Here is a 22,878-nt window from a genome sequence, read left to right on the forward strand (position 1 = left end):
CAGTCAGGGTTTTACTTGCACAAGTCAAAATCACTCTACTGACTGTCTTATATCATTGAGCTAAAGCTTACACCTCCTCTGTCCCGGTTCAGGCAACATTGACAAGGTGGACCTGAGCAAGTTGGGCTTGATTGAAGGGTCACTGAAGCAGGCCAAGGACAAAATGGCGAACAGCGACCTGGACCGCAAGCTGGCGGAGCTGAATGATGTGGCCAAGAGCCAAGAGGAGATGATCACCGACTACGACAGGCAGATCAGGGAGATCCGGTCTGACATCGCCAACCTCAACGACATCAAGAACACTTTACCCGACGGCTGCTTCAACACCCCATCCCTAGAGCGACCTTAACCCCCTCTCTCTCCACCACCTGTACCCTCCTTCCTCATATCCCGTCTGTACCGCTCCTTCCTCATATCCCGTCTGTACCGCTCCTTCCTCATATCCCGTCTGTACCGCTCCTTCCTCATATCCCGTCTGTACCGCTCCTTCCTCATATCCCGTCTGTACCGCTCCTTCCTCATATCCCGTCTGTACCGCTCCTTCCTCATATCCCGTCTGTACCGCGCCTTCCTCATATCCCGTCTGTACCGCGCCTTCCTCATATCCCGTCTGTACCGCGCCTTCCTCATATCCCGTCTGTACCGCGCCTTCCTCATATCCCGTCTGTACCGCGCCTTCCTCATATCCCGTCTGTACCGCTCTTTCCTCATATCCCGTCTGTACCGCTCTTTCCTCATATCCCGTCTGTACCGCTCTTTCCTCATATCCCGTCTGTACCGCTCTTTCCTCATATCCCGTCTGTACCGCTCTTTCCTCATATCCCGTCTGTACCGCTCTTTCCTCATATCCCGTCTGTACCGCTCTTTCCTCATATCCCGTCTGTACCGCTCTTTCCTCATATCCCGTCTGTACCGCTCCTTCCTCATATCCCGTCTCTACCTCTCCTTTCTCATATCCCGTCTGTACCGCTCCTTCCTCATATCCCGTCTGTACCGCTCCCGCCTCATATCCCGTCTGTCCCGCTCCCGCCTCATATCCCGTCTGTCCCGCTCCCGCCTCATATCCCGTCTGTCCCGCTCCCGCCTCATATCCCGTCTGTCCCGCTCCCGCCTCATATCCCGTCTGTACCGCTCCCGCCTCATATCCCGTCTGTACCGCTCCCGCCTCATATCCCGTCTGTACCGCTCCCGCCTCATATCCCGTCTGTACCGCTCCCGCCTCATATCCCGTCTGTACCGCTCCCGCCTCATATCCCGTCTGTACCGCTCCCGCCTCATATCCCGTCTGTACCGCTCCCGCCTCATATCCCGTCTGTACCGCTCCCGCCTCATATCCCGTCTGTACCGCTCCCGCCTCATATCCCGTCTGTACCGCTCCCGCCTCATATCCCGTCTGTACCGCTCCCGCCTCATATCCCGTCTGTACCGCTCCCGCCTCATATCCCGTCTGTACCGCTCCCGCCTCATATCCCGTCTGTACCGCTCCCGCCTCATATCCCGTCTGTACCGCTCCCGCCTCATATCCCGTCTGTACCGCTCCCGCCTCATATCCCGTCTGTACCGCTCCCGCCTCATATCCCGTCTGTACCGCTCCTTCCCACGTCTAACACTCGGGCAGAATGCCACCTTTTTACCAAAACTTTTATTTTTTTTTATTTTTTATACACAAGAGAAGCTAAGTTTCATGGTTTTAAAGAAAGAGAAGAAGCAGCTTTGACATGCAGAAACGTGAAATGAACTAAGGGCAGAAAACAAAAAACGTGCATCCATTCTCCTTTGGTGCAGCAGGATAGGAGAGGTGTGGCATACCTCGCTCCATAGTAATGAAAACCCACATGACTGCACCACCTCCAGACTGTTCCTACACTTCTACGTGGAGGACCGTTACACCGTCTTGTTTCATCACAACCTAAACCACCCCGACAGAGAAAACAAGGAAAAATCTCCTCAGCCTTTTCGGATGGGTCTGTCATATGATATAGTATTTGTTTTATTTGATATGGTATCTAACAAGTTATCCTTACCCATCATTCTAGACCCAAGGGCATGCTGGGAATGGTTTGTCTGAGAGATTTTTTAGCTATAGGTATTGTGCAACTTCCAATACATATGTGCCATCCTTGGTGTTATCAACCATTTGTTTAAAAAACAAGCAGTGAAGGAATTCTCACAAGTTTATATATTTTGTTTGCCTTCATTCGCTTCCAAAGCTACACGTCTTGCATGGAGAAAGTATTCCTGTTATTATTACACATTTTTACAGTATTCAACTCTACTGGACATTCTGCTCCATACCCACATTAAATAATACTACAGTGTACTATAGAATACTACAGTACTTAGTATAGAATTCTGTAGTAAACTGTACTATACTATACTACACATTGCACTACAGCATTTCCCAAACTCTGTCCTCTGGATCCCAAGGTGTGCACATTTTGTTTTTTGCCCTGGCACTACACCGCTGATTCAAATAAGCAACTCATCAAGCTTGGATTATTTGAATCGGCTGTGTAGTGCTAGGGCAAAAATACAAAAATGCACCCTTTGGAGTCTCCAGGACAGAGTTTGTGAAATGCTGCTGTAGTATATATCGATCATTGGTAGTACTTACTATAGAATGTTGTAGGATACTATAGTAAATACTACAGTATACTATAGACCACAAAAATACTACAGTAATGTCTGCAAAACACTGCAGTAATTACTGTAGTGTATATATATTACAGGATTTAATTTGTGTGTACCCTGCCAATTTCCATATCCTTATTTGTGGCACCAATAAGTGACAAGCCTACGTTTGGTATAGTATAGATTATATATTGTGTTCCCTGCCGGTTATAAAAAGGACAGAAGCTCTGAACTGTCCGTTCAGACCTCAGTCCTACCTGCCTACAGGTATAGTACATTTTATTTTGTGTATTTTTTTCCAGTAGGTTTCCTCAAGGATAACATGTCAAAGATAATAAAACATTATAGTAAATACTACAGTTATTTCCGCAAAAACCCTACAGTAAATACTACAGTATACTACAGTCCGTAAAAACACTACAGTAATTACTATAGTATATACTACAGTTTTTTCTTACTACAGTGTTTACTATGAACAGTAAATACTACAGTATACTACAGTCATGTCTGCAAAACTACAGTAAATACTACAGTATTCACTGTATTTTTACACTACATTCACTTTTTTCACTACATTATTTTTTCACTCCACTGAATACTACAGTAAAGTCTCCAAAAACACTACAGGGAATACTACAGTATTTAACAATAGTATACCTTAGTATTTTTTCATGTGGGCATGCACAACTGAAAAGCTGTTAAATGAAACCAGCAAGTGCGTCTTTAAAATGGCTCTGATATTTTTGACATTTGAGACAGTCCTGTACCGCCCAGTGAAACAATATGGTTAAATATAATTGTATGTAAAAAAATATATATATATATAATTAACACTACAAATCTTGTTTTTTGTCTGTTTTTTCCTCCCTAAGCTGCTGCTTAAAACAGGTGTATTGCAAATCACACATTAATATTTTTTAAGACAAAATTCTACACTATGCAACTTTGTACATTTTGCGTAGCAAGACTTTATCTGATACACTGGTGCTAATAATTATTTCAAATTTTATATTTTTGTGTGAATGTTTTTTATTATGATATAGAGTGAGGAAATATTATTTGTGTAAATATATGCTTAAATGATTCAGGGCTGGCTGATTGTTAAACCCAAGACCCAGCGGCCACTTCGTATAGGTTCTATCGCAAAAAAATCAAACCTCCACATAATATATAAATATATATAAGTTCTGTGGTATAATATGCTTGCTTGTGTACATGGCTCGGTGTTGTTGCCTCATAGCTCTGCCATTATTAATTTGTGTTTAATTATCAGTGGGTGGTCACCAATTAATTATGAATGCTTTTAAAACAAGATCAAAACAATGCTTTTAAAACACCTTTATCCTTGACTGATAAATTCAGGACTGTGTAAGGGATGGCCCTAAAGAAGCCATCGGTCTACATTAAGCCTATCGTTTCATTTTACTGAATTTAAATCCTTGACTCCAAGAAAATAAGCTTGGTCACAAGTTGGTAGTTAACCATTTAGTATTTTGTGCCTTAATATGTGGTCAATATTCACATCACTTAGTTCCTAACAAGGGCGTCACGTTTATCGCACACATTACGTTTCAGACAAACTCTTTTCACACATAACATTGTCTCCTCACACGTTTGCTACTCAGTGTCCTCACATTTCAGTAGAACAGCAGGGATTTTGTTGATGGGTCCAGAACATCAGCCAGCCAGCCAGCCGCGATACAGTAAAGGAATAGGTTATAACCTGGAAACCACTCATCCTTCCCATTCAACATCTCTCATCCTCAATACACCAATACTCACTCCTTTCCTTAGCCTGCCTTCTATCTTGTTATCTGTTGGATAGTTGTTAGCTAACCTTTTACCCACAATTGTATAGATGTGGCTGCGGCTAAAACGATGTACTCTGCAGTGAACCATCTTTTGCCGTCTCTTACCCCTCCAGGCTACCACACTGCTGTGGAAGAATGTGCAGCACATACTGTTTGATGTATAAAACAGTATTTCTAATTTATAATGTCTCAAGTATTTGTATTATTTTGTTGCAGTAGATGATGATATGTATGTGTTGCACAATCTTGTTGTGGTCATTTGGCTATGGAGGGCATGTTCTGTTGTACAATATAATACAAAGGCACCAATTCACTGCAACATTTCATTTGTGAGGACCTGAGAAAAACCTGTTTGTGACCCAATTGCCTGTAAATCCAATCGTAACATTTTTAAATAATAAAAAAAAATATTACAGGAATTGCTTCCGTTGACGTGTGATTATATTAAATGTTATGCTGCCTCAGGGTTCTGTACGTTGCATTTGCTGAAATATATACAATTTCTTATTAATATCTTATTTTCTCTTGGTTTAATCTTGAGGTTATTTAGTCTTTAGGACGTTCAGGAAAATATTTTTCAGTATTAGATACAGTGGGGCAAAAAAGTATTTAGTCAGCCACCAATTGTGCAAGTTCCCCCACTTAAAAAGATGAGAGAGGCCTGTAATTTTCATCATAGGTACACTTCAACTATGACACAAAAGGAGAAAAGAAAAAATCCAGAAAATCACATTGTAGGATTTTTAATGAATTGATTTGCAAATTATGGTGGAAAATAAGTATTTGGTCACCTACAAACAAGCAATATTTCTGGCTCTCACAGACCTTCTTTAAGAGGCTCCTCTGTCCTCCACTCGTTACCTGTATTAATGGCACCTGTTTGAACTTGTTATCAGTATAAAAGACACCTGTCCACAACCTCAAACAGTCACACTCCAAACTCCACTATGGCCAAGACCAAAGAGCTGTCAAAGGACACCAGAAACAAAATTGTAGACCTGCACCAGGCTGGGAAGACTGAATCTGCAATAGGTAAGCAGCTTGGTTTGAAGAAATCAACTGTGGGAGCAATTATTAGGAAATGGAAGACATACAAGACCACTGATAATCTCCCTCGATCTGGGGCTCCACGCAAGATCTCACCCCGTGGGGTCAAAATGATCACAAGAATGGTGAGCAAAAATCCCAGAACCACACGGGGGGACCTAGTGAATGACCTGCAGAGAGCTGGGACCAAAGTAACAAAGCCTACCATCAGTAACACACTACGCCGCCAGGGACTCAAATCCTGCAGTGCCAGACGTGTCCCCCTGCTTAAGCCAGTACATGTCCAGGCCCGTCTGAAGTTTGCTAGAGAGCATTTGGATGATCCAGAAGAAGATTGGGAGAATGTCATATGGTCAGATGAAACCAAAATAGAACTTTTTGGTAAAAACTCAACTCGTCGTGTTTGGAGGACAAAGAATGCTGAGTTGCATCCAAAGAACACCATACCTACTGTGAAGCATGGGGGTGGAAACATCATGCTTTGGGGCTGTTTTTCTGCAAAGGGACCAGGACGACTGATCCGTGTAAAGGAAAGAATGAATGGGGCCATGTATCGTGAGATTTTGAGTGAAAACCTCCTTCCATCAGCAAGGGCATTGAAGATGAAACGTGGCTGGGTCTTTCAGCATGACAATGATCCCAAACACACCGCCCGGGCAACGAAGGAGTGGCTTCGTAAGAAGCATTTCAAGGTCCTGGAGTGGCCTAGCCAGTCTCCAGATCTCAACCCCATAGAAAATCTTTGGAGGGAGTTGAAAGTCCGTGTTGCCCAGCAACAGTCCCAAAACATCACTGCTCTAGAGGAGATCTGCATGGAGGAATGGGCCAAAATACCAGCAACAGTGTGTGTGAACCTTGTGAAGACTTACAGAAAACGTTTGACCTCTCATTGCCAACAAAGGGTATATAACAAAGTATTGAGAAACTTTTGTTATTGACCAAATACTTATTTTCCACCATAATTTGCAAATAAATTCATTAAAAATCCTACAATGTGATTGTCTGGGGAAAAAAATCTAATTTTGTCTGTCATAGTTGAAGTGTACCTATGATGAAAATTACAGGCCTCATCTTTTTAAGTGGGAGAACTTGCACAATTGGTGGCTGACTAAATACTTTTTTGCCCCACTGTATATGGTTGGTTTTTCTGCCTCGTGTAGTGATTGTGAAACACTGTTTTATAAATCATTATTTGATGATAAACTTGAAATTACTTTAAAATAAATGGAAGAGATTTCAGAAACTGGTATGCATTAAAATATGTACTTTGAATGAATGCCTATTGATGCCACAATGTTCCTTGTCTGTGCAGTGAAATATGCCAGTGTATTCGCATAAATAAGATGCAACCCTTTTTTCCCGCTGCTGCATTCATGATCCCCAAAAAATCCCCTTGTTCACTCTCCAAACGAGTTTAGCAACCAAGTCTTGACTGCACATTGAATTGACACAATCAGAAATGTCTATTGAACTGCTAAAAAATGTCTATTGAAATGGGGGGGGTTTGTGTCATGTTTTCCTTTAGAATTATTTCTGTACATGCAGGAGGGGCCCTAACAAATCACCACTCCTGTGTGTGTGTATGTGCCGAGGGTGTGGTGTTGAAAGGGTCCTGTGCTAGCGGGAAGGGTGCGGCTTTTAGGGCGCGTGTGTGTGACTGGTGCACACCTCGGTCGGTCTGATCACCGTGTCAGAGCATGACACTATAAGGGTGTGGCAGCCATTTTCAAACAGTACAAAACTCATAGCCCTTAGGCACCTTTTTTCCCTTATCAGGAATGTACTCATCGCTGAAGGATGTGTCTTTCTGTTTGTCTGGCTACACGTCTGATTCCAAGGGTGTGGCTATAGAATGTTAAAAGGTACATTCCATGAATTTGTACAGTATTTAAATCATGGAAACTTGTTCAAATGAGGCATATGAAAAATATCTGATTTATTGAACAGGTGACTCGAAAAGTTGCCTTGTGAACTGAACAAATATGATCATGTGTATGAGGTGTGAAATACAGATTTTCAAGCTTTTGTTCTTTCACCTGTAACTGACTTGTGTCCCTTTTTATGGTGTTATTATGCTTCACATGGTGTTCCCCACCCAAAGTCGAACAATACCGTCCATATGTTCAAACACGAAGTGGGTGAATCATTCTTGTTCTGGATTGGTAAATAACTGCCAACCCTTGAGGAGATGGAAAAAAAGTATTATTACTACGGTGAATGTTCTATACAAAGTGCTGTTGCTCAGGAACACATTTACGTTTCCAAATAAACAGACTTAAGTGATGTTGGCAGATGATAGATATTGGATTGAACAATTTCCAGGCTGCGTGTAAAATAGGTCTTCTGACCTCAATGGGACTTCCTGGAATAAATTAAAGGTTTATATAAATAAGGGGGGGTGGTGTTGCACATGGTTTAGCTTGATTTAAGCAATCAAGTTGATCCTGATATTGAAACCCATTGCACACATTGAAGAAACTTACAGCTTCAACTGTTTGCTTGTGATAAGTGCCTCATCTTCGATTTTTACGGTGTTCTAGGCTTCTCCGTTGTAATCATCAGCAAAACAATAACAAACCCTTTAAAGGAAATGGCAACAACTACATATGTCAGGTCTTTTGGTTTGAGGTTTTGGTTTTCATATTTTTTCTATTGTGGGGTGTTCTCTTAATTTTGCACTGTAGACATGTTGCATATTATTTGTAATTATGCTTTTGATGAGGTGAAAATACACAAGCATAATCCAGTTGTATTCACTATTCTAGTAACACACCATTAGGATACATATTTCTGTTTAACTTTGTTTTCTATTTAAAGTCTTCACTTATTCATGTAACATATGGGAATTAGATCTTCTAGATTCACATTTTGAAATGTTCCAATGAGCATGTCTAGTGAATTGTGAAGCGGATGTAAACATTTCTGTAAAAATCCTGAGTAAGTGACTGGCTTTCATGCTGGATCAAACAACACTTCTCTTTATTCATGTCTTGACAATGTCCATAGTAGTGATACAGAGCCAGACATTTCCTGTGAGAGTGGGCACAGCCAGTGTATGGCCTCTGAATCACACGTGAGTAACCTTCCAGCTGTGAGACTGTCCTCGACATGCCACAGCCTGCCACGGGGAGGTGTTAAAAGAAGCTCACCTGGGGATGTTGAGCAGAAACATCAGGTGTAGCCGGCCTGATCAGCCTGTTAGTTTGATTGTACTTATATGAGAATTTTGATCTACTTAATTCCCATTCGATTTTCTGTGACCATGAAGAGCAGTTGGATATTTCTGTGTGGACTTTCTCTTTGTACCTGGTCGTCTATCCAAGGAACCTACAGATATGGAGGATGTGAGTGTACTAACTTTTTACCTGATGAATAATATCAACATCCTAAATTATTGTAGTTATATCTGCATATATAATCAGCCTTCAGCATTTTAAAATTGGTTGTTGCTTCTGAGTTGGGTACATGAATTTATAATTATTTGACCTCTTTCACACTCGGAGGATAGGAGGTAGCCGACAGAACACAATTTTAGCTAATTGGGCTACCTACAGCAGTTGTATTCCTGTAAATCTGTATTTGTGTATTCTGTCTTTGTAGATATAAAAATGACACTTTTGATCTAAGGATATTTACCACAGGTATGCTTTTAGGGGAAAAGGGGGTTTATGATTTTAAGAAACATGATTGTACTACAGAGTTACATAGACTATATTACTATACTATAGTCTATGAAGGTCTCAGTAGATCTTGATATTAAACTGGATATGTTTACTTGTGGTACTCTTAGCAAAGATAATAAATCCTCAACACTTTCCTTACTGTGTGGTGCGGTGGTAAATATATCCAAAGTGACTTAGCCATGCGCGCATACAATTTACATATGGGTGGTCCCGGAAATCGAACCCACTATCCTGGTGTTGCAAGCCCTACGCTCTACCAACGGAGCTACAGAGGACCACCTTTGATAAGTTGCTGATTTTAGATGTTTTTTAAAACTTTTGAACAGCCATACTGACCTGGAAAGCTTGAATCACTGCATTATTGATGGGTCTTCCCCAAATGGCAGCCTATTCCTTAGATAGTGCACTACTCTGAGTCCCACACAGTAGTGCACTATATAGAAACAGGGTGCCATTTGGGACACAGACAATAACTCATGTCTCCTCTTAGGGCATGACGACTTGATGTTCTGAGCTCTGTACATTTCTATATTACCCCATCGACAAAAACAGCTACAAGCTGCAGCCTGTCATTATCACAGGAACTCCTCAGAGTTATCATTTAGTGTGTGAAAGGAGAATTTGATATCCTAAGGCTAATTTATGCTTGGGAAAATGGTCATCAAATAATTGATGACGGACAGTATGTGTTGGCTATGATTGTACATTTGCTTGACTGCAAACATTGTGTTGCCCACAGTGGGTGTGCTTGATATCAGAGAGTATCTTTCGTCTCTCATCGCTTGGGAATGAGGTATTATGAGATCTGGGTCTGCTGACAGTGGTTTAAACTTCACACCACTGTGAGAAAGGACAGGCTGTGCAACTCCCAACCCCTCCTTACATTGTATAAAGATGGTAGCCAACATAATTATATATTTTTTCTGTGTTGACTGTCAAAGGACTATACTTAACTCTTCATGGTCAAGAAGATTTGTGAGGGGGAAGACTGTTTATCCCATAGCCTGAACAAATACACCCAAATTAATGTTTTTATGATTTTAGAAAAGGTTAGATCTCATCTAAAACACAGTTTTCACTTCACAAATGTCCCAACAATGTATATTTCACCCCTGTAGCAGACATCTGTGAATGCAATGGAAAGTCACGTTATTGCTTGCCTGACTCTGGGGGCCTCCATTGTGTGGACTGCCAAGACAACACTGAGGGAAGGCATTGTGAGAGGTGCAAGGAGGGATTCCACCACCAGAGGGCAGGAGACAGTTGTCTGCCGTGTAACTGCAGCCCTATAGGTGAGTGAACAGAACAGGACGGAGCAAGAAATGATAACCATACCTGGGCCGGTATTCAGAAGCGTCTCCAAATATGAGTTCTGATCTAGGGACAGTTTAGCCTTTTAGATCATAATGAGTAAAATGACACGGGTAGAGGGACCTGATACTAGATCAGTAGTCCTTCTCTGAGACTCAATGAATACAGCTCCTGGTGTATTTGATAATGGATTCCCAGATGTCCAGGTGGTGAGGTGATGTATGGTGTTTCTTCCAGGTTCTGTAGACGCACACTGTGACAGTAGAGGACGCTGCAGCTGTAGAGCGGGAGCACAGGGGGAAAAATGTGACCAGTGTCAGAATGGAACACCTATCAGCTCAAATGGCTGTGCTGCTAATGGGTAAAACTTTTTATCCACACTTTGTATTCCCTTCGCTAAACCTTAATGTTGAGCTGTGGATTAGATGGATGACTATTAAATGTGATCATGTATTTCTTGTGCAGTGGCCAGCTCACTGACAACTCAGTGACAGCTCAATCTCTACCTTGCTTTTGCTATGGGCACTCGACTGAGTGCTCCACAGCCAAGGGATACTCAGTTCACACAATCACCTCAACCTTCGACGATGGTAAGTTTACACCCATTCAGCTGATCAGAACATAAACAGCAGTAATATATACACTAGTTCATTTGGTATAGTATCAGTAGGTTAAATGTCTGCCAATCTTCTGTTTTTCAGGGCCAGAGGGGTGGCGAGCTGCCACAGTTCACGGTGTGACCCCGTCTCAAGTCCACTTCCGCTGGTCCCCCACTCATCATGACATTGAGGTCATCTCCAAAGACATCCTGCCTGTTTACCTCTATGCCCCTGGTGAGAGCTGCTCTCTCTGCTCCCTGCTCTTAATATTGATCCCTCACTGCCTTACTTAGGAGAAACCCTAAAGAGTGCACTACTATAGGGCTCTGGTCAAAAGTAGTGCACTATATTGAAAATAGGGTGCCATTTGGACGCATCCTATGCTTTTTCCCGACAAAAAAAACAAAGGGTGCAGGTATGAAAGTATGCAATATTATAGTGAGTACTGGATGTGTTACACCACACGCCTCGCCATACAGTCACCATTCATCTATTCATGATCTGGTTTTCTGTCTTTTTTTGTGATGGCTAGACTCTTACCTGGGCAACCAGGAGCTGAGCTACGGTCAGAACCTGTCCTTCTCCCTGAGGCTGGACCGAGGGGTTCGCCATCCGTCCATGGCTGATGTGGTGCTGGAGGGATCTGGGCTGAGCGTGGCAGCTTCCCTGGGAGACCTGAGGACCATCGTTCCCAGTGGACAGAAGATTACCTACACATTCAGGTTGGAATCAGCCGGAGCACTGTGCTAGACAGATAAGCTTGATTTTAGCTTTAGGCAAAATGTAAAGTTATAAACTTTTTTTAAACTTCTGTTCCCTAAAGAAAGGAAACAAGATACAACACACAGCTATGGGGTCTCGCGAGAGCGATAGCGTATCCCCGTAGCTGTGTATCCCCGTAGCTGTGTATCCCCGTAGTTGTGTAACCCCGTAGCTATGGGTTGTACCAAATGTACTGACAGTCTCAGGGCAGGTACAAACATAATTTCATCTGCGGGAAATAAGTATGCAGGTGTGGTGGATAGTGAGATGGATGCCAAAGACATAATTGAGAAACATGAGACGATTTCACATCATGGATGTGAAGGGGTCACTGTTTCTCACACAACTGAATGTAAAAGCTTACTAACAGTTAGTAAGCCAGAGGTTCATCTGCTTCTCTGATTCAAATTAATTACAATTAAGTGGAAAATGGCTAGTTGCCAAGCAGCTTATCTTTAAATGGTCAAATCCAATCCTGTCTAATACAACAAACTGTACCATACCATGACTCGGGTCAATTCGAGTTGAAGGCAGTCATTTCCGGAAGTGATTTCAATTAAACAAAAAATTGAAAAATGTTTTAAATAAATAGTTTATACTCCTCAGTTTATTGAGAAGTCATTGGCCATACACCTAATGCACACTGTTTTTTTGTTTTGTTTCCATATTTATTCTCATATTCATTATCTACATAATAATTGCAGGAATAATTACACAGTAACAAGGACAAGATGGTGTAAAATGTGACTGTGAAATACATAATTATAATACTCATGTTTCCTCAGGCTTTATAAATCTGTGCACATCTTAGGTAAACATGCTGTGTCTTTCATTCTCAGACTGAATGAGCAACAGGGCAGTGAATGGAGGCCCCACCTTTCATCTTTCCAGTTTCAAACACTCCTCCACAATCTGACTGACATTAAAATCCGTGGGACATTTGGAGAAAATGGTAAGTACTTATTTTTGTATCACTCAGACTATAAGATTGGTTACCGTGTACATCAACAGATCCTTGATGTTACACCTTCTCCTGAATGTTGTAAATAAGTACTTTGGAACAGTTTTAAATCTAGTTTATTAAAGTATTTTCTTTTATATAATCTTTCTAAATAAGTTATCAAAAATGACAGTAGTACACAGCCTCATCACATTGCCTTGTCTTCATATTTTGTCAGTCACTCAATAAAAAGCAATGCCTTACTGTCCTCTAGGGCGTGGTTACCTTGACGACGTGCACATGCAGTCTGCCCGTCGAGGTGCCGGTTCCCCGGCTGCATGGATACAGAAATGTAGCTGCCCAGTGGGATATGAGGGCCAGTTCTGTGAGAAGTGTGCTGCAGGGTATAAAAGAAGTTCCCCAAGCAAAGGTCCATATAGCTCCTGTGAGCCCTGCAGCTGTAGAGGAGGAAGCTGTGACTCTGAAACAGGTCGGTGACATTTGAACTTTGTCCAAGTGTTACTGTATGTTTGTCTTAACAGATTTTGTTATTTTGTTGTTAATGATGAGATTTGGGACAAACCTCCTTTTGCAATATGCACATCCCTGGATAAATTATAGTTATAGACATGTTCAAATCAATTATTGAAATATAATGTTCATTTGTTGTGAAAATGAATTTGAACATGCCCAAAAGTGAAATGTGATTTTGTGTTGTTGTTCCACAGGAGACTGTTACTCTGCAGATGAGACCCCTGGACGCCAGACCTGCCCACCAGGGTATTATAATGATCCTGCCCAGCCACAGTCTTGTCTGAAGTGTCCCTGTCCCAATGGAGGTGCCTGCTCCATGAGCCCAGGTTCCCTGGAGATCAAGTGTGACCTCTGTCTACCTGGCACCACTGGTGAGTCACAGTCACAAATGGCATCATATTCCTGTTTGAGATAATTCAAGAGTGTGCAAAGCTGTCATCAAGGCAAAGGGTGGCTACTTAGAAGAATCTCAAATATAAAATATATTTTCATTTGTTTAACACTTTTTTGGATACTACATGATTCCATATGTGTTATTTCATAGTTTTGATGTCGTCACTATTATTCTAGAAAATAATGTAGAAAATAGTCAAAATAAAGAAAATATATAAATCTTCTTCTTTTTTTCTCATATTGTACCTACCTCTTCCTCCCTCCTCACTCTCAACAGGCTCACGTTGCCACACCTGCCAGGATGGTTTCTATGGCGATCCCTTGGGTGAAGATGGCATCCAGAGGCCTTGTCGGCGCTGCCAGTGCAACGGGCACATGGATCCGAACACCGTCCGTAGCTGTGACCCACAGACAGGGGAGTGCCTGAAATGCCTAAAGCATACCACTGGCTTCTTCTGTGAGAGCTGTCTGGAGGGCTATCACCACAGCATACCATCAGAGGCATGCAAACGTAAGGACAACACCTTGTTCGCTCCCCAAATCCAGCTCTTTCACACTTAGACACGTGACACATATCTCCTCCTTTAGCTTCCAACAGTTAAATATTGTCTACAATTTTATATACATTTTAACAATTGTTTTCATTTTGCGTTCTAGTTTGTGGCTGCAATTCTCAGGGCTCTCTGTACAACAAATGCAGTGACCAGGGCCAGTGTTCTTGCAGAGAAGGCTTTGAGGGTCTGAAGTGCCAGCGTTCCGAGTGTCCCTCCTGCTTCAACCTTGTCAAGACTGAGGTAAAACCCACTGGGATTATTTGATCAATGCCTCATCTTTCCATTGAGGTCAAACATGTCACAGTGCTCTCTCCATTGATTAAATGGCAGCACAGAGTTCATCCCTAATGGCACCCTATTCCCTATATACAGGCCTTGGGAATAGGATGCCATTTGAGACGCAGACACAATAACTGGAGCAGAAATTAGGCTACAGGCTGTAATATTTGTCCTGGCTCACCCTGTCGCTGATTCAACATCCTTATACAGTAGCTTAGTGGCTTAACGAAGGAATAGTTGGAATTTTGTTACGAAAGGTGGAGGTTTACAGAGTTGTGGTCTTGCATCAGTATTTCTTACAAAATTCCTCTCAGTAAATGTAGCCTCTACCACCTGGGAGGGGAAAGTACTTGCCAGATAAATGAAAGAGTTGTGTTGGTGTGCAAATGCCACGTAATCTGGAGCTGCTGGCTCTGCGTCCCAAATGGCACCCTATTCCATATATAGTACACTACTTTCGACCAGAACCCTACTAAATAGGGAATAGGGTGACATTTGGGATGCCCCCTATCTTCAGGATGTAGTGTGGGAGGAGGAATTACAAGGAGCACTATGTGAAGCATTGAAACACAACAGTTAACCTATGAAGTTATTTCATTATCGAAACGAATACCTTGCAGGGTTTGAATTTACTGCTCCATCTCACACTTGCTTCTAATTACACATTCTGAATGTACTATATTGTCCTACAGTATTAGTAATGCAGAGGTGTGTCTGTGTGTGTGTGTGTGTGTGTGTGTGTGTGTATATATATATATATATATATATATATATATATATATATATATATATATATATATATAATTATTATTATTATTTTATTTTTTTGTCAACCTTTAATGTCGCTAACCCAGACCCAAATCTTTTGTGAATGCTGCCAGCTAACTTTTTGAGGACTCCCTAAAAACACGCCACTTCAATACAGCTATGACCGGAAGTGACTTTTCGTAGCAGCTTAGGAAAGCATTTTTGCTAACCCTAACCCTTTACCTAACCTTAACCTAATTATCCTAACCTGCTAAGTTAATTATCCTAACCTGCTGCGTAAGTTATCCTAACGAAAAAGTCACTTCCGGCCGTAGCTGTATCAAAGTGGCATGTTATTAGGGAATATCATATTTTTGTCTATCACCAGAGATTAACCTTTCATAAGCTCTTTTTAAAGCTTTCCTATCCCGTTGGTTCATGTGTTGCAGATGGAGGGGTATAGTCGTAAACTACGGGAGATAGAAACTCTGTTTACAGGCATGGAGAGTGGCAGTCTGCCAGTTAATGACGCCCAGATGGAGAAAGCCATCAGAACAGCAGAGGACATAGTCACAGACCTGCAGAGAAATGCACACACTCTCTCTGGTAAGTCATTCATAACTGGTTATACAATGTAGATACTAGATAGTGTCAGAGGATCACTCATTTGCTAATGAATCAACATATATTAAAACAATTCAGGATGGTTATCAGGCATCTGAAACATGGTGAAGCAATGTCCATGCACTGTATCTCTGTCATACCCCAATGTATCACACTCAGTTTGTGAAGCAATTGGTTTAGAAAGTGCCAGGCAGATCTCATGTTGGTGGTTTGTTTTGCTCTATTGAATAGAATCAGAGAAAGACTTACAGGCTCGGCTCTCGGACATCAGTGCAACCCAGCTGAGTGAAGGCAGAGACATCCAGGCGATCTCCAACACCGTTGACAACATCAAGCTGCAGGACCAGAAGTACCAACGACAGGTATCTGATGTCCAGACACTCATCAGCGATGTGCGGCGCAAACTTGAAGAGGCAAGATTCAACATCAAACAAGCTGTGAGTAATACAGTAGTACAGTAGTATTCCACTCCGTAGTATTCTACTTTTGTCACTGATGTCATTGTCATCAAATAAGGAGAGAGTAAAGGACAGATGAATATATCCAAATGTATGCTTGTTAATAATCCATTTCATTAGTGTTTACCTTCCACCCCCATTTTAGGAATTCCCCTTAGGTGATGCAGAGGCGGGCACGGACACCCTCTCTTCTCTGGTTCAGAGAGCAACAGACCTGGCTGAAAAGTTAGTACTGCACCCCTCCATGTCACATTCATACAGACTGGAAAATCCCATGTTAGAAAATGACTTGTGGTGCTATGAATGACTCTATGTTGTGACTGTTTATTAGACATCAGAGCAAATCAGGGACAGTGGAGAAGACAGCAAACGGTGCCCTTGCAAAGTCAGAGAAGTCCCTGGCACTCATGAGATCGGTCATGACAGGGGAAAACAAGATCAAGGAGCTTGTCAGTGATCTCAAAACCAAGTAAGAAACTCATGTCTTCATACAATACAATACCCATGATCTCCTGTGAAAATACAGTAGACGATATATCCTCTACTAACAGCCATGTAATGATCTGCATAATAACATAGTTGATGAACCGTTGTTGTTAGATTGATGAGATTAACCCTTTAATTTTTCTCTGGTCAGGTATGATGAGAACTCAGCCCAGGTGAAGGCCATGGAGAGCCTGGCTACTCGCCTGAGCAGCTCTGCCCGAGATGAGAGCAGGATGGCAACTGACACTCTGGAGCAGATAGCCTCCCTGGAGCCGGGAATCCCTCGTCCTCTCAAGGTACTGAGCAGAACAGGCCTCTCATCAGGCTCATTTCTCTCTGGTCTCTATTTGGGGACTACTTTCAGGTCAAGTCTTCTGAGATACCTTAATCATAATAAACATACATTGATAGTTACAGTGTCTGTGTCCTGGAAATGAAGGAGATAAAGACATTCAACACCTTTCACTATGAACAACTATTGGCAGCTGAACCTGTCTCAAGGCATGTCTGTAAAGCTAGATCTCTACATCGTTTCCTTGCTAAGCTACATTTAAACACAACAAAGCAATTAATGATCAAGAACATGAGTCAGCAAAAAATGCATGGGGGGACGTCCTAATTAAAACCTGGCTGGTGAGGAAACTAGGGCAGTTCTCCACAGATTTGTGAGCATATGTAATTACACTTGCACAACACACTGAGTCTGACTGAGCTTCTTTTTCTGGCAGAAGGACATTGACCGTGTGTTGGCTAAATTGGATGGCCTGAGAGAACGGGTGGAGAAGAACCTAACAGTGTACCAAGCACTGCAAGAGGACACACAGGAGGACAAGGCCGCAGTAGAGGATCTTCTGGCCCAGGGGAAGGCAGCTCAACGGGTACACTAGAGGCCTTTCACTATTCACTTGTAATCATTTAGACATCTTTCTGTGTAGGATTGGTAGTATATAAAATAGTATTACTTATATTCCAACTTCAAAGGTTTCTGAGAACTGTTTTCATGCAACCTCTGAAATTCACTGTTAGATTATCCAACTGAACTATTTCAAAAGTGTCGCTAATGACTTCACTAAACCTTATGAATGGTAATAACTGACACAATGTTGATTGTTGGTGTTTCTCTCCTACAGAAATATGACCAGCTTCTTGACAGAGCAAATGATGCGAAGGCTGACACAGAACTGGCCCTGAAGGATATCACAGATAATATTGATGGGGTGGATAATGTACTGGAGATGCTAAGAGGTATGAAAAGCCTTTCATATTTCTATAGGGCTCATTCCCACTACAGCACAGTATAAATATGAATAAACTATCAGCATTATATCTGACAAGGCTGGCCCACATATTAGAAAAGCACAGTCACACAGCAACTGTAAATATATCTCAGAGCTTTTACTCTTGAGTGTACAAAACATTAAGGACACCTGCTCTTTCCATGATATAGACTGACCAGGTGAATCCATTTGAAAGCTATGATCCATTATGGATGTCACTTGTTAAATCCACTTCAACCAGTGTAGATGAAGGGGAGTAGACAGGTTAAAACATTATTTTTATGCCTTGAGACGATTGAGACATGGATTGTGCATGTGTGCCATTCAAAGAGTGAATGGGCAAGACAAAAGATTTAAGTGCCTTTGAACTGGTTACTGTAGTAGGTGCCAGGTCAAGTGCACTAGTTTGTGTCAAAAACTACAACATTGCTGGGTTTTTTCACGCTCAACACTTTCCCAAGTGTATTAAGAATGGTCCACCACCCAAACGACATCCAGCCAATTTGACACAACTGTGGGAAGCATTGGAGTCAACATGGGGAAGCATCCCTGTGGAGCGCTTTTGACACCTTGTAGAGTCCATGCCCTGACATATTGAGGCTGTTCTGAGGGCAAAAGGGGGTGCACCTCAATATTAGGAAGGTGTCCTTTATTTTTTGTGCACTCACTGTATTTCTCAGTTTAATTAATAATGATTTACTACAGCACTACCGGCAGTTACAGTAGGTGAAAATGAATCATTCAAATGTTGTTTTACTTTTCACCAAATACAATGATTCTCTCGTCTAGAAAGCGTTTAACATATTTATGACATAATATCTGCGACATAGCAGGGTAAATATATTTAAAACTGTATTACTCAAAAAAAATAATTGTAAATAATAATACACTATTCATAGGTTGCACCTCCGTCACATCATTTCATTGCTATGAATGTTCTCCAAGCTGCGCTCTACCGGCGATGCAATAGTGGCGCCCTAAAGTCGTGACAAGCCCAGTCATTCTGGACGTAAGCTAACGACTGTTTAGTCAAAATTACTATTACAATTGCCTGGAAATACGATGACATTGCTAAAGTAGTCAAATGTTTATTAGGAAACAACATTGCCAGCAATATCATGTTGTCAAATTTACTTTAGACAGATGGCAATGTTGTTATTAACTAGCAAAGTTTGTAAAAAAAAAAAAAAGTTAGTAATGCTAACGTTAGTTAGCTAAAATCCTCCCCTCAATCTTAGCTAACTAGCTGCATCTATACTGTGTCTAAAGTCAATCTGGTGACATCAAAAGGTTGTCGTTCTAATTATTTGCCTCCTTTTGAATGGCATTGTATTTCCAAGGCACTGTAATACACTTTTGCTGAAGTCTCCATCAGCACTCATTGACAATGCATTGAGTAGAATTGTCAGTTAGGCATCAGTCCAAAACGAACTTCAAAACAATATTGTGACGAAACATGCAACCCTTGAATAGACACACATGCCAGAAATCACTGATGCTTATGTCTGAGTCTCTTGTATTCTGCAGGGTTTGATGGCCAGATCAACAAGAACAAGGCATTGGCCGACGAGGCCATAAAGAAACTCCCTGGCATCAACGCCACCATTCATCAAGCTGTTGGCAACAACTCAGAGACTCTATTCATCATAGGCAATGTGTCTGGAGACTACAATGATGCACTGGGCACTGTCAGCAGCCTGGAAGCTGTGGTCTCTCGACTGGAGGTACCTTAACAGACCCCTTCCTTTCAATAGAAATATCCAACTGGGGTTCATATGCTAATCCACAGCTTGTGCCTTTAGCTAGAAGCTCTAGAAGGAGAATGTAAGTTGGGCAAAACAATGAGTTTAACGTCTCGAGTCACTTATGCTTATGAGTCGATTTGATTCCAGACATGGCCTATTCACAACCAAAATACTAACATTTTAGGCTACCAGGCGTGATTCCAAATGTATTTTACCAAGCATGCATGGAAACTTTGAGATGAGCTCATTTGACTGTTTGTTGATCTCAACAGAGAATGTCCGGCTCTTTACCAGTTCCTCCTGCTGGTCTGTTGAAGGACGCCACCAAGCTGAAAGAGGACGTGCAGGGTCTGCAGAAGCAGGCAGTGGCCACTGTGGCCGAAGTGGCAGCAGAGAGGGCTAACGCTGAGATACAGAAAGACAGAGCTGCAGAGGTCCGTTTCAGTGCGATGCTCTCAGACATGACATGTTAAACCTAAACAAACCTGGGTCAATGTAAAGGATTGACGTGAAACACTCCAGTACACCACTTCAGCACACACAAATGGTTCTTAAAATAAATATATTTTTCCCAATTAAAGGTCTGTAATGCTTTGTAATGTACTTTCGTCTTAAGGCTTCAATGGGAGCAACTGTCGCTTACAACAATGCCAAGCACACCAGAGACGCTGTGGGAGAAACACTCCTGGTCATCAATAACCTTCTGAGCATGATCGGTATGTTCCACTAACAACTACAAACAGCTAACTCACACCAAACAAAATCACTTGTGTTTTTGTCTTATTGCCGCACCATCCCATCTTCATATGACCACTGTTTTATGACATTATTATGATGTTTGTTGGTGCTGACAATTGGTACTCTCCTAAAAGGTAAACCTGGCAGTGTGGACGAGGAGAGGCTAGGGGAGTTGGAGCAGTCCATCACCAGCGCTCGTGGCCAGGTCAACCTACAGCTCCAGCCTCGACTGCAGGACCTGGAAGAGAAGGAGGCCAGCCAGAGGACCAGGTTGACTGGCCTAAACCTAGATATCGATATGATCCTGGACGACATCAGGAACTTAGAGGACATACACGCGAACATCCCTAAGGGCTGCTTCAACTCCCCACCTATTGAGAGACCTTAATCCCCACCTATTGAGAGATCTAAAGTTTACGTCCCAAATGGCACCCTATTCCCTATATAATGCACAACTTTTGACCAGGGCCCATAAGACTAGGTAAAAAAAATAGTGCACTATAAAGGGAATAGGGTTCCATTTGGGACTCAAATATATAGGGAATAAGGTGCCATTTGGGACACAAATTTAGTGTCTGAATGTAACATGTAAGAGAAAAGGAACTAAATGTATGTATAACTGCCTGCAACAACAAAGAAATCTGTGAAATGTTCAAACACGAGGAGCAATATTTTGTCAATGGTAATGCAATATTTTCAGTGATCTAGTGTTAAAAACAATGTTTTTTCTGTTGTATTCTGTCAAATAAACTTCAATATTTATTCCTTAACAACACAAACCCAGATCTGAAAGTGGAATTGTAGCTCATTTTACATAGGATTCCAAAAAATTGATGTTTTCAGGACTCCTTACCAAATAAATCAATGAACAGAATAAAATATAAATCAAACATCTCTTCATATTATATCTATAAATCCTCTACTCATACAATTTCCTCAGGTTCTATGAGACCTTCGCTCCCACTGGGCAAACACTGGTTTAATCAACGTTGTTTCCACATCAGTTCAACAACACAAAATCAATGTGATGACGTTGAATCAACGTGAAAACTGATTGGATTTGCAGAAAGTCATCAACGTACTGGAATTTTGTATTTTTTTTCACCCAACTTTTCACCTAAATTTAATGACATGGAGATTTTATTTTTTTATTTTTTGTTGAATTCACATTAGTTGACAACTCAACCAAATTTAAATCCAAACTAGATGTTGAAATGTCTGTGCCCAGTGGGCTGAGACTATTATACTAAACATTGCCCTATTACTAGGACCACGACGATGCTTATTTTTCATATCAGATTTTCCACATCTTGTTTATCTAAACCAGTCTTTGAAGAATACCAAATAACTGATGTTGTGTATGTAAGGAGTACCCTGCTGAGATGTTTGATAGAAAGACTCAAGGGATGCATGTATAAAGACCATCTGCTTGAAGGGATATTGGACCCAGTTCAGTTTGTTCATTACACTCGGATGACACATAAAGAAGCAATATTGTTTGTCTAGAACATCTTACACACAGTGTACTATTGATAGTCTTGCATCATGCCAGGCTTATACAACGCTACAATATTAACAACTAGTAGCACTTGTGTGTCCATTTCTTATAAATTATGAACCGTGAGATTGCAGGAAGCAGTGGAATGTATTTTGCTTTTGCTTCATCTGATATTAAGATTGAATAACCTAATATTCTTATCCAAATGGATAGATATGAATGCAAGATGCTTTGGTAACAATTAGAGACACTAATTAAACCAAATAATCGTCATTATTTTGCGTTGACCAATTGGGCACAATGTGCACCACAGGAGGCTGCTGAGGGGACGACAGCTCATTATAATTGCAGGAACGGAGCGAAAGGAATAGCATGGAAACCATGTGTTTGATGTATTTAATACCATTCCACTTATTCCGCTCCAGCCATTACCAAGAGCCTGTACTCTCCAACTAAGGTGCCACCAATGTCCTGTGATGTGCACATACTGTATACACCCTATTACCCTGTGAAATCATTACTGCACAAATCAATGGTTACACTCAATGCCCATTAAACTGAACTGTCTAAAGTGTCCTGGCACTGAACATGAGAAGCTTCAGTAAGAAACTATTGATCAAAGGCTATGTCCCCACTTCCTTTGCAGAACAACATTAGAGCACATTTTATATCAGGTAGATGATATTATGACAGAGTGTTGAGTGCAAGGGAGCGGGAGACTGTTATATCTGTGAATTCATCCCCAGGCACATGGAATGCAC

The 22,878-nt window shown here is 41.6% G+C and overlaps 2 protein-coding genes across 2 annotated transcripts in view; both read left to right on the forward strand.

The window, feature by feature from the left end:
* lamc1 (laminin, gamma 1) overlaps positions 1-4,857 on the forward strand; it is an 85,545-nt gene extending 80,688 nt beyond the window's left edge. Inside the window, exon 28 of the mRNA XM_038963974.1 lies at positions 93-4,857. Within this exon, the coding sequence (XP_038819902.1) occupies positions 93-349 (257 nt within the window). The 3' untranslated portion in view covers positions 350-4,857. The remainder of the gene's footprint in view (positions 1-92) is intronic.
* Positions 4,858-10,669: 5,812 nt separating this feature from the next.
* Positions 10,670-21,095, forward strand: lamc2 (laminin, gamma 2). Its single transcript, XM_038963264.1, has 20 exons — positions 10,670-10,692; positions 10,949-11,073; positions 11,185-11,316; positions 11,615-11,804; positions 12,684-12,796; positions 13,059-13,274; positions 13,513-13,689; positions 13,989-14,222; positions 14,369-14,505; positions 15,741-15,897; positions 16,147-16,352; positions 16,519-16,598; positions 16,705-16,842; positions 17,011-17,155; positions 17,588-17,737; positions 17,990-18,104; positions 19,664-19,860; positions 20,154-20,315; positions 20,498-20,597; positions 20,754-21,095. Exons 1-20 carry the CDS (start codon positions 10,670-10,672, stop codon positions 21,005-21,007), a joined length of 3,051 nt encoding a protein of 1,016 aa, XP_038819192.1. The 3' UTR covers positions 21,008-21,095.
* The last annotated feature ends 1,783 nt before the right edge of the window (positions 21,096-22,878 follow it).

The sequence above is a fragment of the Salvelinus namaycush genome, chromosome 25, assembly GCF_016432855.1.
Source record: "Salvelinus namaycush isolate Seneca chromosome 25, SaNama_1.0, whole genome shotgun sequence".
NCBI lineage: Eukaryota > Metazoa > Chordata > Actinopteri > Salmoniformes > Salmonidae > Salvelinus > Salvelinus namaycush.

Excerpts from the sequence above, each read along its gene's own strand:
- lamc2 (XM_038963264.1), top strand. The coding sequence starts at position 10,670 with ATGGATTCCCAGATGTCCAGGTG. Across the intron at positions 13,275-13,512 it reads AAGCTGTGACTCTGAAACAG|GAGACTGTTACTCTGCAGAT; the intron begins GTCGGTGACATT and ends GTTGTTCCACAG. Across the intron at positions 20,598-20,753 it reads TAACCTTCTGAGCATGATCG|GTAAACCTGGCAGTGTGGAC; the intron begins GTATGTTCCACT and ends CTCTCCTAAAAG.